The 14,443-nt window shown below is 51.6% G+C and overlaps 1 protein-coding gene across 1 annotated transcript in view; it reads left to right on the forward strand.

Annotated features, from left to right (window-relative positions):
* Positions 1-9,698: 9,698 nt before the first annotated feature.
* LOC104055006 (uncharacterized) overlaps positions 9,699-14,443 on the forward strand; it is a 28,309-nt gene continuing 23,564 nt past the window's right edge. The window contains 2 exon segments of the mRNA XM_054055880.1: positions 9,699-10,622; positions 10,625-10,693. Of these exon segments, the coding sequence (XP_053911855.1) occupies positions 9,699-10,622; positions 10,625-10,693 (993 nt within the window).

The following is a 14,443-nucleotide window of genomic DNA, read 5'->3' on the forward strand; positions in this document are numbered from 1 at the left end:
CTTTCTAGAGCTGCTCTCTTTACACCTCCATGATCTCCTTCCCTGCCCTTGTGCTGGTGGAAGGTCTGAGTGCTCTGAGCTTGGTCCCACTCCTGCGCTGTGGCCGTGCTGTGGTCACAGGCAGGGACAGGCAATGGGCACCTCTGTGATAGGGCTGATGTCCATGGGGTTACCGTGAAGGCCTGTGGGACAGAGAGTGCTTCAATGTTACTTCACTTTGAGAACAACATCCCCTGGAAACTGCCCGAGTGCAGCACTGGGATGTGCTTCCTTGGACCAACGTCTCCATGTCCATTCCTGATGGTGTGGGGCATCTCAGCTGAGTGCAGAGCAGGGTGACCAACCACAGCTCTGGGAGTGGCAGCAGGAGAACAGAGACCCTGTGACTGCTGCTGTGCAGAGCCGATGCGTGAGCACGGGGAGGGTCTGTCTCTGAACACCCTGTGTGTGAGATGGGGCACAAGGTGTCCCGGTTCTGCCCCTGACAGCAGGCAGCAAACAATGGGAAATTGTTCTTTACCTTTCATCATCATAATGAGGAAGGGGAATCTGGAAAGGAAAAGGTGTCCTGAAGGTTGAAATAAAATGATGGATTTAATAATGGGCAGGGAAATATCCCACTGGACCAGGGCGCTTATAGACTCATCCAACCTTGACTTGAACTCCTCAGGACTAGTACTAAAACTAATACTGATTTATATACAATGATATATTGGCATTCGGCCCAATCATAAATCGCCCACCACCACCAGCAATTGTCTTCTGGGCCCCCTGGGGAAGCTGCCCCAGGGAAATCATCCTAGATGAGTTCCACAAACTGGCCACGTCCATGTCCATCTGCACCTCCCAGCCCTGTGGAGCAACTTGGACTGCATGGTTACCTCTGTCTTCCTCCTTTGCTCAGTGATACCCAATTCCACCAACATTATTAACGAAAAGGAAAAGAACCTAAAACCCTCAGGGGACCCCAAAATCCAACCCCAGCTCCCCCAAAGCTTCTGGGCACCCCAAAACTCCACCCCAGCCCCCCAATACCCCTTGCCAAGCCCCACAGGAACCCCAAACCCCAGCCCCAGCTCCCTATAGCCTCCCCCAAATCTCCCCCAGACCCCCTGGTGACCTCCTAACCCCCACTTCAGCCATCCCCAAGGCTCCCCAGTGCCCCTGGGGACCCCAAAACTCTCTCCCAAGAGTTGAGGTGGGGCTGAGGGGGAGTGCAAGATCTTGTGATGAGATTTTGGGGTACCCCCACATTTCAGGGCTCTTGCTACAAGGAAACCTCTGTCCTCCTCCTTTGCTCACTGATACCCAACTCCACCACTGATATCAATAAAAAGGGAACCCGTTTCCTACTGACATTTCTTGCACCCCAGTCCCACAGCTCTCGCCACTGCTGGGCTCTCAGCCAAACCCTTTCTCACACAGCTCCAAACACATCAGGGGCTCATGGCCTCGTCTCATCGAACACTGAGAACGTCCATGGATTGGGATCCCCCAGCTGCCCTGGGGCCTTGCTCAGTGTTTCCCCCTGAAAGGTTTCTCAAAGCCCAGCTCTCTCAGCCTCTCCTTGTCCATAATGTGCTCCAGCCCCAACCATCCTTCTGGGCTGGGCAGGACTCGCTCCAGGCTGGGCAGGGTCTTCCTTGTGCTGGGAGCCCCGTCCTGGACACAGCAGCGCTGATGTGTCCTGTGGTGGGTTCACCTTGTCCAGCAGCCGGACCCCCCCCAGCTGCTCCCTCCCTGCCCAGAACCAATGGGACAGAGGGAGAGAGTGAACCAGAAGAGCTCATGGACCAAGAGAAAGCAAAGGAAGTCTCTGATCATTTACTGTCACTGGCAAAGACGTGTGGACTTGCCAAAGGTCAATTTGATTTATTGCCAGTTAAGAAAGGTTTGGGTTATGAGAAACAAAGACAAAATATTCAAGCCCATTCCCCTCCCAGTTTGTCCCAGCCTCAAATGACTCCATTGCTCCCAATTCCTCTTCCCACCCCAACCCCAGGAGGAACATGGAGGGTAGAGAGGAAGGGGTTAACAGTCAGTGAAGAACACCTCTGTTGTTCCTTCCTACTCACACTTCTGCCCTGCTCCAGCGTTGCTACTCTCCATGGGATCCCACCACATTTGTGGTCAAGGTTCTGTGTAGTTCATGTTTTCTCTCCACTCATGGGGCAGTGTCAGGGCTCGCTCCAGGCTGGGCAGGGTCTTCCTTGTGCTGGGAGCCCCATCCTGGACACAGCAGCCCTGATGTGTCCTGTGGTGGGTTCACCTTGTCCAGCAGCCGGACGCTCCCGAGGTGCTCCCTCCCTGCCTGGAACCAATGGGACAAAGGGAGAAAATGAACCAGCAAAGCTCATGGGTCAAGAGAAAGCAAAAGAGGTTCAGTGACCATTGACTGTCACTGGCACTGATGTGTGGAGTTGCTGAAGGTCTGTTTAATTTATTGCCAGTTAAGAAAGTTTTGGATTATGACAAACAAGGACAAAATATTGAAACCCATTTCCCTCACACTTTCTCCCACACTCAAATACCTCCATTGCTCCCAGTTTCTCTGCCCACCCCAACCCCAGGAGGAGCATGGAAGATGGAGAAGAGCGGGTGAAGAACATCTCTCCTGTTCCTTCCTCCTCACAGTCTCCCCTCCTCCAGCATGGGTCCCCTCCATGGGATTCCACGGTATTTGTGGTCAAGGCTCTGCGTGGTCCATTCCCTTCTCTCTACCCCGTGTCAGGGCCCTGAGAGCATCCATGGGTCTTCATAGTGTTGACTGGCAACTCCTGGGCCACCACCCACCCCTTTGTCCATGGCCCAGGAGACACTGAAACCAGGCATGACTTTCAGCCCCAGTTTGATCTGAGCTGTAGGTGTGCGGCTCTGCAGACACAGACACAGACACAGCCTGGCCTGTCCGTGGACCTTGTGGAGTCACACTGGCAGAGTCACTTCCCAGCTTCATCCTTTTGATCTGTATAATGGAATGACACTGGTGCCCTCCGAGTGTCAGACCCAGCTGATTGACAGAGGCCTGGGACATTTCTTCTTCCTTTCTTCCTATCACTTGGTCAGGTTTTGGGAAGAGAAGAAGGATAAGCAGGTGAGGTTTCAACCTGTCAATGATAGACAATGGGGAGTAGAGCCCTCACATATGAAACGATCTAAAGGCAATGCTTGTTCAAAAGTGTTCTCTTCTCTTCCTTTCATGGAGCTCTTAAATTTTCCATGGAAACCTGGAAGCTCTGAGATGCCTCCACCCCCCCTCTTTTTAGCATTAAGCTGAAAGAACCCAAGTGGTTGTCTATGAATTCTTTTTCCAGACTAAAACATGCCATGGGCTGGAGATGGTCCAGGAGAGAGGCAGAAGGATGCCACTCCTCTGGACAAGAAGGTGGACGTTCCCAGGTATCACAGGAGCTGTGGAGAACTGACAGCTGTGCTCATGGAGCTGGTCAAATGCCCAAATACTCTCTTTAATCAGCGCCTCGGTGCCTCATTGATGTCTAAAGTCTCTCTGCGGATGCTGACATGGACTGAGCAGCCTGGTCTGACCTCAGAGATGGCCCTGCTTGGAGCTGGGAATTGGACTAGAGGTCACCTGAGCAATCTTATTCCCTAAGTTTTTCTATGAGCATAAGATGTAGAGGCCCACTTATCAGGTTGCCCCGAACCTCCCCCCACAGACCAAAGTGTGCCCTCACACCTCATGCTGTGGGGCCCTAACTCCATCCTGGCAGACCTCCTCCAGATCCTCTCCAGTTGCTCCACTTTCCTTTTGAACTGTGAGACTCTTTGTGTCCTGTGGCATCATTCTGGTGCCAGAAGAGTGAGGGCAGTGATTGTCTCCTTTGCACAGCGTCAAGAGTTGCTCCCTCTGCTCCCTCCCAGAGAGTGGCTGTGGGTGGGCAAGAAGTTGTCAGGGGGACACGGCCAGGACAGCTGACCCCGGCTGATCAGAGGGAGATTCCACAACATAGATGACATGGTCCGTCATAAACCTGTGGCAGGAGAAGGAAGAAGTGGAGATTTTTATAGCTCAAGGTGACGGGTAGTGGTAGACAGGTGGGGTGTCAGTCTGCTTGAGGGAGATGACAACTGATGGTATTTGCATTTTCTCTTGGAACTTCCTCAGCCTTGAAAAGAGAAGGCTTCAGGGAGACCTCATAGCAGCCTTCCAGTACCTGAAGGGGGTCACCAAGAAGGCTGGGGAGGGTCTCTTTACAAGGGCATGGAGGGATAGGACAAGGGGGAATGGCTTTAAATTAGATGTAATAAGATTCAGATTAGACATTAGAAAGAAATTCTTCACAAAGAAGGTGGGGAGGCTCTGGCCCAGGTTGCCCAGGGAAGCTGTGGATGCCCCCTCCCTGGAAGTGTTCAAGGCCAGGTTGGATGGGGCAGCCTGGTCCAGTGGGAGGTGTCCCTGCCCATAGCAAAGGGTTTGGAACTGGATGGGCCTTAAGGTCCCTTCTAACCCAAACCATTCTATGATTCTGAAAAGTACAGAAATAAACTAATATTATTTTTTTTTTAGGTTCACTTTAAAATCTTCCTCTTTGACAACACTGAGATTGGCTCCAAGGAGCTGTACAAGGCTTGAAGACCTGAAGAAATCTCCAGGCAGAGAAAGAGCTCGTTAAGGCTTTCTCTATTTTAATGAGACCCAGGGTGGATTTGCTGATGAGTGCTGGAATCTCAGCTCCTTAGAAGAGACTGAAGAAACATCTCAAGAAGTCAAAAGCAGAACTCAGAGTAACTTGAAGTCTTAATTGGTCTCAGTGAAGATTGTTCCTGACAAAGCCTCCCCAGGGACTCGTTAGAGCTGAGAATTGGAGGCCATGATTGCAGGCAGGCAAAGGTGCTGTGCAGGCAGCTGTGATGCTGAGAAAAGCCTGGGTTTGCTGGATGAAGCAGAATGGCCAAGGCCTGACCCCCAGCCCTGGGCAGGCAGATCTCGCTTGGGCCACAATGACATTGGTGTCATGAACATTCTCATGTGGCTGAATCAAGTTGGGAGCAGTTATTTCATGTAATTCCAAATACAGGCCTTAGAGTTATGGGAGATGCCAAGGCTCTCACATATCTCCATGGAGGTGTAGAAGAGTTGGGTCATAGATGGGCAGGGTCATAAAAGTGTTAGGTCATAGAAGAGTGACAGAAAACTTGTGTTTGAGAAGAGTCAGGTGATAGAAGGGTTGAGTCATAGAGGATTAACAGAAGAGTGCAGTCATAGAAGGTTCGTAGAAGTGTTGGATCATAGTATTCTCATAGTGGAACCGGGTTATAGATGATTCAGGTCATCAAGTATTGGGGCCGTGGAAGAGTTGATTCATTGAAGTGTGAGTTTATCTGGGTGTTGGAAATGTTTGGTCATAGAAGGGTCACAAAAAGGTTGGTTTAGAGAAGGGTTGGGCAATAGAAGACTCCTAGAACAGCCAGGTCATGGAAGGAACTGGTCACAGAAGGTTCCTAAAGAGTCAGGTCATAGAAAGTAGCATCATAGAACAGTCAGACCACAGTCATGTCATAGAATGAAGTGTTGTGTCATAGAAAGGCTTGAGTTATGGAATGGCCTGGTATTATAAGAGATGGGTCACAGAAGAGTTGAACTATAGACGTGTCAGGTAAAGAGGAGTAAGAGAAGATTTCAGCCATAGGAGGTTGATAGAAATTTCGGGTGATAGAAATCTCAGGTCATAGAATTTTCAGGTAATAGAAGCACTGAGTCATAGAAGCATGAGCGTTTATTTGGATGACAGAAGAGTTTGGTCATAGAAGGGTCATTGAAGAGTCAGGTCACAAATTGGTTGGCTCATAGATTATTCAGGTCCTAGAGGAGTCAGGTCCTAGAAAGTCATAGAAGGAACATAGAAGAATTGGGTCATAGAAGGCTTGATTAATAGAAGGCTCGAGTTTTAGAAGAGTCGGGTCATAGAGGGGTCATAGAAGAGTGGAGTGGTAGAAGAGTTTGTTCGTAGAAGAGTTGGTTAATAGAAGAGATGGGTTATAGAAGGGTCATGAAGTATTTGGGTCATGGAAGAGTCGAGTCATAGAAGCATGAGAGTTTAGTTAGGAAAAGGAAGGATCAGGTCATAGAAATGTCTTAGAAGAGTCAGACCATAGAAGTGTTGGGTAATAGAAAAGTTGGGTCATAAATTATTTGCATCATAGAGGAGTTGACTCAGAGTCAGGTCATAGAAGAGTCATAGAGAAGTCAGGTTATAGAAAGCCATAGAAGGGTCAAAGAAGAGTTTGGTCATAGAATGCTTGAGTCGTAGAAGACACGTATTATAGGAGTCTTGTATTATAGAAGGCTCCTAGAATAGCTGGATCACAGAAGGGTAGGGTCCTAGAACTGTTGGGTCACTGAAGTGTGAGGGGTCCCATAAAAGGGACACTGAAGAGTCGGGGCATGGAAGACTCAGGTCATAAAAGAGTCATAGAAGGGTCATATAGGCATCAGATCCTTGAAGAGTCATTAGAGGAGTAAGGTCATAAATGGCTCGGGTCACAGAAAGGCTGGGTCATAGAAGGTACAGCTCTTATAAGCTTCTGGTCATAGAGGAGTCGGTTCAGAGAAGTATCAGGTCAAAAGTGTTGGGTTATAGAAGGGCTGTGTCATAGCAGGATGGTGGGACACAATGTACCCAAGGGAAACCCAGTCCCCTTCTCCTTCACACATCCAGAAATGGAATCAGAGGGGACAAGATCTGAGGGACAGCCTTTAGCTTCCCTGTTCATCCACTGACCATTTCTGAAATGGACATCAAATATTGTCATTTTACTGTTCCTGAAGCAGCAAACACTCATCATGGGGCCCTTGACCGGCCTTTCAAGTTGATACTGATTCTCAGCCTGGACCCTTGCTGAGCTTGGAGGATGCTGTCCTTAGAGACCATCCGTCCTGAGCTGTGTGACCATGTCCCAGATCTGTCTCCCACAGAACGGTTCCATCTCCTCCTGCCTGTGCCCCTGGCTGAGGGCATTGCTGCCCATTGGGGCTGCAGCTGTGGCACCAGGAAAGATCATCCCTGTCATGAGGAAACCTGGGACCAAGTGTCCAAGACCCAGTGTGTGCAGAGGCTTTGCCTGGAACAGAATCATGGCTGAGACAGAAGAGTGCTGAATGTCTTTCTAGTCCCGGGCCAGAAGATCCAGGATGAATGACCTAAATTCACTCAGTGGAATACATTCTCCCAGCTTGGAGAAATGATATCATGTTCCTGGTGTCCCTTCTAATGAAAAGACAAACATGAAGTGACGCTTGTGTCCAGTTATTTTTGTAAAAGGAGCAATGACACAGCAGGACAGGAGTGTCTCTGCCAGCTGAGAGAGGGAACATCAGGGATGGCTTCAGGCTGTTTCTCAGCAGGTTCCCTGGAGCCCCAGGGACACCTGGAGGGAGCCCCGAGGGGGCAGAGAAAGGGCTGCCTTGGGCTGCTCCTCTGCTGCTGAGCTGGGCTGGGCTCCTGGCACGGAGGGAGCTGGTGGCAAGTGGGCAGCGCTACAAAGAGCCATCTCTGGGCAGGAGCAGCTCCTCTGCAAAGCCCAGCAGGGCTGAGGGCACTGCCTGCAGGCAGCGAGGGGAGAGGAGGGAGGCACAGAGAGGGGAAAGGCAGGGTGGGGTGGGAGGAAAGAGGAGGCTTCATTTGGAGAAAGATCTTCACAGCCCTTCTCCAGGTGAGTCTCTGGGTGCAGGACAATGCAGGTGCAGTTCCTGGAGGGATCTCCTAAAGCCAACACAGCCACAGCCTGTGGGATCTGCCAGGAGGGCTCTTGCTGTTTCTCCAGCAGAGAGAAAAACAGAGTCAGTGCTCAGCCTGCCCGGGGAGTTCCCCATGGAGGCACAGAGAGAAGGTATGGGGGGAAGAAGCACCTCCTGGCAGGAGAGGGTCTTTCTGCTTTCAAGAGGTGCTGTGTGAGTCAGGGCTGCTCACAGCTCCAAATGCCTTCAGCATATTTCTAAGAGGACATTCTAAAGGGAAGATCAGGGCAGCGATTACATTAAAGATAAAGAACTCTTCTGAGTTTCCCTTTTCCCTTTCCTGCCCTTGGGGAATTTCAGTGGAAAAGTGGAAAAAAAAAGGCTGTCATGATTGAACAAATGAGCAAGACTCCTGAGCTGTGTCCTTGAGGGGTCAGTAGGTGTGATAGGAGCCTCCTAAAGTGTCTCCAGCTGCTCCTCTGCCCACGGACACCACCAGCATCAGCTCTGCTGGACCCACCAGGCTCAGTCTGTGCTGTCCTTTTCTGCTTATAAACAAGACCCTGTGCCCAGCTTTACCCGGCAAACAGGCAGGTTTGTGTAGGGCTGGGGGAGAGCAGAGAGGGTCAGATGGGGTCTGTGAGCACTGACAGGGAGAAGGTATGGGACAGGGAAACACCTCCCAGGAGGAAAATGTCCATCAGAAGGCATTGGATCACGAAATAAGAGGGGAATTAATACAGCGATGTTGTGGGAGGGAGAATTCAGAGATCTCTGTGTGCTCCCCTCCAGGGCAGCCCCTTCCTCTGAGCAAGCCCCCTGGCCTCCTCTCGCCCCCAGCAAAGCCTCTGCCCTCAGGGCTCTGGGCTCCAGGGCTGAACCCCCTCCTCTGCAGCCACAGCTCCAGTGCCCTCTCCAGAGCACAGGGGCTGAGAGCAACTGCCCGGCAAGGTTGGTGTCTGGGAGGGGGTGAGCACAGCTGGGGAAGGGGAACACTGTCTGTGTGCCCGGCTGCCTCTGCCCTGGCCTCTCGCAGCCAGACCCTCACTCTCTTTCTCCCTCTTTCTCCCCTTGTCTCTGTTCTTGCTGTTGTTCTCTCATTCTCACTGCCAGGCTCTCTGGGGATGGCAGTTGCAGCTGTACAGTCCCCCACTGCCCTGGTGGCTCCTTTCCTGCCGTTGTGTCCATGGGAACCCGTGTCCCAGCTTTGCTCTGAGCTGTGAGGCTGTGGGCAATGCAGTCAGTGGGGCTGGGGAAGGAGCTGAATCTCCTCTAATCAAATGCCATCCTGAGGACACTTGGCTCTCCTTCAGGCTTTCTTCCAAGCTCTGAGCTTCCCTCCACGATGCAAACCTATGCCATCGCATCCTGGTATTACCTGAAAGACTCATGGAGAAGTGCAGAGATGCTTCAAGACAGAAAATGTTCTTGAGTAGCTGGGACCAAGAGCGAGGGACAGAGCAGCTCCCCTCTCTCTGTACTGAGCCACAGGCAACGCTCTCGCCTGCAGGTCTCCCTCTCTTCTCCCAGAGTGCAGCAGAGATGCTGAGCAGTTCTGACAGCCAAGAGCACTGCACAGGGTGGGAGAAGGAGCTGTAAAATCCCAAACCTCTCAGCCTGCCTTCTGCCCTCTCTGCCTTCCTCGTCCCTGGCAGTGCAGATGCTGACAGGCCCTTCTGCACCAGGAGCAGTTCCCCAGGACAAAGCTGATCCCCAGCAGTGTCCCCTGTCCCCACTGTCCCCATGACCCCCTGCTGCAGAGCAGGGCTGACTCCTCGCAGCCAGCGGGCAGAGGCTCTGCTCCTCCCGGCACATTCAGCCGGCACCGAGCAGGGCTGCAGGCACAGAGCTGAAGGAAGAGCTGCGGGAAAAGGGACAGGGTATGAGCAGCAGGGAGAGGGGAATGGGAAATGGCTTTGATTATGCTCAGTGACATCTCCCGTAACTTGTCACAGTTGCCTTTTGACAGTGCCTCTTGACCAGTGCCTGTTGGACGCAGATGTCCAACAGCAGCTCCATCACCCAGTTCCTCCTCCTGGCATTCGCAGACACACGGGAGCTGCAGCTCTTGCACTTCTGGCTCTTCCTGGGCATCTACCTGGCTGCCCTCCTGGGCAACGGCCTCATCATCACCACCATTGCCTGTGACCACCACCTCCACACCCCCATGTACTTCTTCCTCCTCAACCTCTCTGTTATTGACCTGGGATCCATTTCCACCACTGTCCCCAAATCCATGGCAAATTCCCTCTGGGATAACAGGATCATCTCCCACTCAAGATGTGTTTCTCAAGTCTTTCTGCTTGTCTTTTTCATTTCAGCAGAGTATTCTCTTCTCACCATCATGTCCTACGACCGCTACGTTGCCATCTGCAAACCCCTGCACTACGGGACCCTCCTGGGCAGCAGAGCTTGTGTCCACATGGCAGCAGCTGCCTGGGGCGCTGGGTTTCTCCATGCTCTGCTGCACACGGCCAATACATTTTCCCTGCCCCTCTGCCAGGGCAATGCTGTGGAACAGTTCTTCTGTGAAATCCCTCAGATCCTCAAGCTCTCCTGCTCACACTCTGACCTCAGGGAGGTTGGGCTTCTTGATGTTACTGCCTGTTTATTGTTTGGCTGTTTTGTTTTCATTGTAGTGTCCTACGTGCAGATCTTCAGGGCAGTGCTGAGGATCCCCTCAGAGCAGGGACGGCACAAAGCTTTTTCCACGTGCCTCCCTCACCTGGCCGTGGTCTCCCTCTTTGTCAGCACTGGAACATTTGCCTACCTGAAGCCCCCCTCTAACTCCTCCACATCCTTGGACCTTGTGGTGTCAGTTCTGTACTCAGTGGTGCCTCCAGCACTGAATCCCCTCATCTACAGCTTGAGGAACCAGCAGCTCAAGGATGCAGTGTGGAAACTGATAACTGGATGGTTCTCTGAAGCAATGAGCTGCTCATCACCTTCTTCATAGCAGTTATCTCAAATCATGGCAGGCCCAGACCGGCTTCTGTATCTGTTGTTGGTGTTGCTGGTTTTTCAATTGGGATAATCGAATCATTCTGTTTTTAATTTATGGTCTTTTCTTTTCTTACTGATTGTTTGTGTAAATGAGGAGCTGTGTTCTCTATGTGTTCCAACAAAATAAAGGCATATTCAAGAACTTTTATTTCCTGATCTCTTTCCTCCAAGGTCTTTTTGGAGCTGCAGGGACAGTTCCTGTGGGCATGGATGGAGGGGAAAAGAGTCCCAGCACGGCAGCCCTGCCAGGCACCAGCGCTTGATCTCCCAGAGCTGTTCTCTCTCCCCTTCCACACTCTCCTCCTCACCCCTTGCCTTGCTGGAAGGCCTGAGGGCTCTGAGCTTGGTCACAGCGGTGCTGCGTGGCAGTGCTGTGCCCGCAGGCAGGGACAGGCAGTGGGCACTTGTGGGACAGAGCTGCCTCCACAACAGCCTTTCCATAGAGCAAAGGGGATCTCCTCAGGGCAGGGCCTGAAGGCTGAGGGCTTGTTCTAAAGTTTCTTTCAGGAAGTCACCCAAGAACTTTTCCCAGAGGTGAGAATACCGGTGTACAGCTAAAGAGTCTCGGTGTGCAGGGCTGGAGCGTGCAGCAGTGTGCTCTCACCGCCGGGCACCCTGCGAGAGACCTGAAGAACCAGCAGAGCAGGGTCTGCTCTGTGCCCGCGTGCACTGGACAGCACATGGGAGCTGACCCGGGGCAATAATCCTGGTGTAGCCCCTCACAAACACCATTCCCAGCACTGGAGAGGTTCTTTGTTCTTCCATGAGAGGACACTGAATGAGTGGGTCAGAGTCCATGTTTGCACTCTATGGATCAGATGTGGGTACGCACATCACGTGTGTGAGGGGAGATGAGCCTGAGTGTGTACAAACAGCAATTTCTTTGGTTTCCATGAAGCTCTGTGGGACAGATATTGCCTCGAAGTCTCTTCTTGTTGGAAGTAACAAGACATGGGAAATCACCTCAATATAGCACTTGGATGCCCCACCATGAACCAAGGTCCCAGTGTCCATTGTATTGGAAGGGGCTGATAAGGGTCACTGAGTCCAACTCCCTGAGCCTCACACAGCTGTGTAAAATGAAACCACACGACTAAGATCATTTTCAAGATGCTTCTCGAACTCTGACAGGCTTGGTGCCATGAACACTGCCCTGAGGAGCCTGTTCCAGTGACTGAGCACCCTCTCCATGAAGAACCTTTACCTGATGTCCAAATGGAACGTCTCCTGATGCCCAACTGGAACGTCTCCTGATGCAGCCTCATTCCATGCCCTCGTGTCCTATCCCTGGTCACTGGAGAGAGGAGATCAGCAACTTCTCCTCCACTGCCCCTATGGAGGCATTTCCAGCCTGTGATGAGGTCTCAGCCAGTCCCCAGCCGTGCCCCACGCTGGGCTCCGCACATAGCCCTGCTCTGGGCTTTCACAGAATCACAGAATCACAAGGTTGGAAAGGACCCACTGGATCATCGAGTCCAACCATTCCTAACACTCCCTAAACCATGTCCCTAAGCACTTCATCCACCCGTTCCTTAAACACCTCCAGGGAAGGCGACTCAACCACCTCCCTGGGCAGCTGTTCCAGTGCCCGATGACTCTTACTGTGAAGAATTTTTTTCTGATATCCAACCTGAACCTCCCCTGACGGAGCTTCAGGCCATTCCCTCTTGTCCTGTCCCCTGTCACTTGGGAGAAGAGGCCAGCTCCCTCCTCTCCACAACCTCCTTTCAGGTAGTTGTAGAGAGTAATAAGGTCTCCCCTCAGCCTCCTCTTCTCCAGGCTAAACAACCCCAGCTCTCTCAGCCGCTCCTCGTAAGACTTGTTCTCCAGCCCCTTCACCAGCTTTGTTGCTCTTCTCTGGACACGCTCCAGAGCCTCAACATCCTTCTTGTGGTGAGGGGCCCAGAACTGAACACAGTATTCGAGGTGCGGTCTCACCAGTGCCGAGTACAGAGGGAGAATAACCTCCCTGGACCTGCTGGTGACCCCATTTCTGATATAAGCCAAGATGCCGTTGGCCTTCTTGGCCACCTGGGCACACTGCTGGCTCATGGTCAGTCACTGTCAACCAGCACCCCCAGGTCCTTCTCCTCCACGCAGCTCTCCAGCCATTCTTCCCCCAGTCTGTAGAACTGCATAGGGTTGTTGTGCCCCAAGTGCAGCACCCGGCACTTGGCCTTGTTAAACCTCATCCCATTGGCCTCAGCCCAGCGGTCCAGCCTGTTCAGATCCCTTTGCAGAGCCTCCCTACCCTCCAGCAGATCCACACTTCCACCCAGCTTAGTGTCATCTGCAAACTTGCTGAGGGTGCACTCAATGCCTTCATCCAGGTCATTGATAAAGACATTGAACAGAGCTGGACCCAGTACCGAGCCCTGAGGAACCCCACTTGTAACTGGCCTCCAGCTGGAGTTAACTCCATTGACCACCACTCTCTGGGCCCGGACATCCAACCAGTTTTCAACCCAGGAGAGTGTACGCCTGTCCAGGCCAGAGGCTGACAGTTTCTGCAGCAGAATGCTGTGAGAAACTGTGTCAAAGGCTTTACTGAAGTCCAAGAAGACTCCATCCACAGCCTTTCCCCCATCCAGTAGTTGAGGGATTTTGTCATAGAAGGCAATCAGGTTAGTTTGGCAAGATCTGCCTTTTGTAAACCCGTGTTGACTGGGCCTGATCACCCGGTTCTCTTGCATGTGCTTCATGATAGCACTCAAGATTACCTGTTCCATGACTTTCCCTGGCACTGAGGTGAGACTGACAATTTATCATGCAAATTAAATGAGAAACACTAGTAGGGAGTTATAAGAGCGCTCTGTGATACTCACAGAAGCATGGCACCATCAATATGGACTTCACTGGGAAGAGGGTTTCTCATCCCTGCCTGGAGCCGTTTTCCCAAGTATGGTGCTTTCCTTCCTTTTTTCTGGGACACACACTCAAAATGTTCCATCCTTTCCCCCTTCCCCCATGAAAACCCTGAACCCACCCTGGCTGTTCTCTGACCCTTATACGAACCAACTCATCTATGATGCTTCTAAGACTCAGCTCCTCTATCACCTGACTCTTCTACAACTTTTCTCTGATCTGAATCTTCTGACTCTCTTTCGACCCTACTATGAAACTGCATTGATTTGATCCTTCAATGCCACAGTTCTTTAATGAACCACATCTTCTATGACCCCACCATTCCATGAGCCTGACCCCTCTAGAGGATCTCACAGTCAATGTGTCAACCAGGTGCCTTCTGCTGCTCTGTCAGAGACACTGCCAGATGTGAGCTTCACAGCACAAATCCCAGCCATGGGTCAAGGGCTGATTTATAGGCTGCTTCAGAAATTGGTGACCTCACAGTCTCTTTCCCGGCCATGTTCCTGCTGTTGGCCTGTCCCCTCCAGAGGCAGAAGTGACCTCACAGCCCCCTTCATGGCCTGTGCCTTCCTACTGGTTGATGGGTTCTTGAGACACACTGGGCCACACGATACCTTGTCCACCCAAGGGAATGTCGGGAAGATGAGCCAAGGGAGGTTTAGGTTGGATATTAGGAGAAGGCCCCTTCACACTCACAATATTCTATGATTCTAAGATTCTTTATTTCTCCTCCAAAGAAACCAACAAGTATTTCCAAACAAATAAAACATAATGTGGAAAAGGATCGCTGGTGTCGTTTCATCATAAATCGATCCCTTTGGAATTTAAGATACTTGAAGGACTTTGGAAAGGGACCTAAGAGTTCCCATCCCG

The sequence above is a fragment of the Cuculus canorus genome, unplaced genomic scaffold (genome assembly GCF_017976375.1).
Source record: "Cuculus canorus isolate bCucCan1 unplaced genomic scaffold, bCucCan1.pri subtelo1, whole genome shotgun sequence".
Classification (NCBI taxonomy): domain Eukaryota; kingdom Metazoa; phylum Chordata; class Aves; order Cuculiformes; family Cuculidae; genus Cuculus; species Cuculus canorus.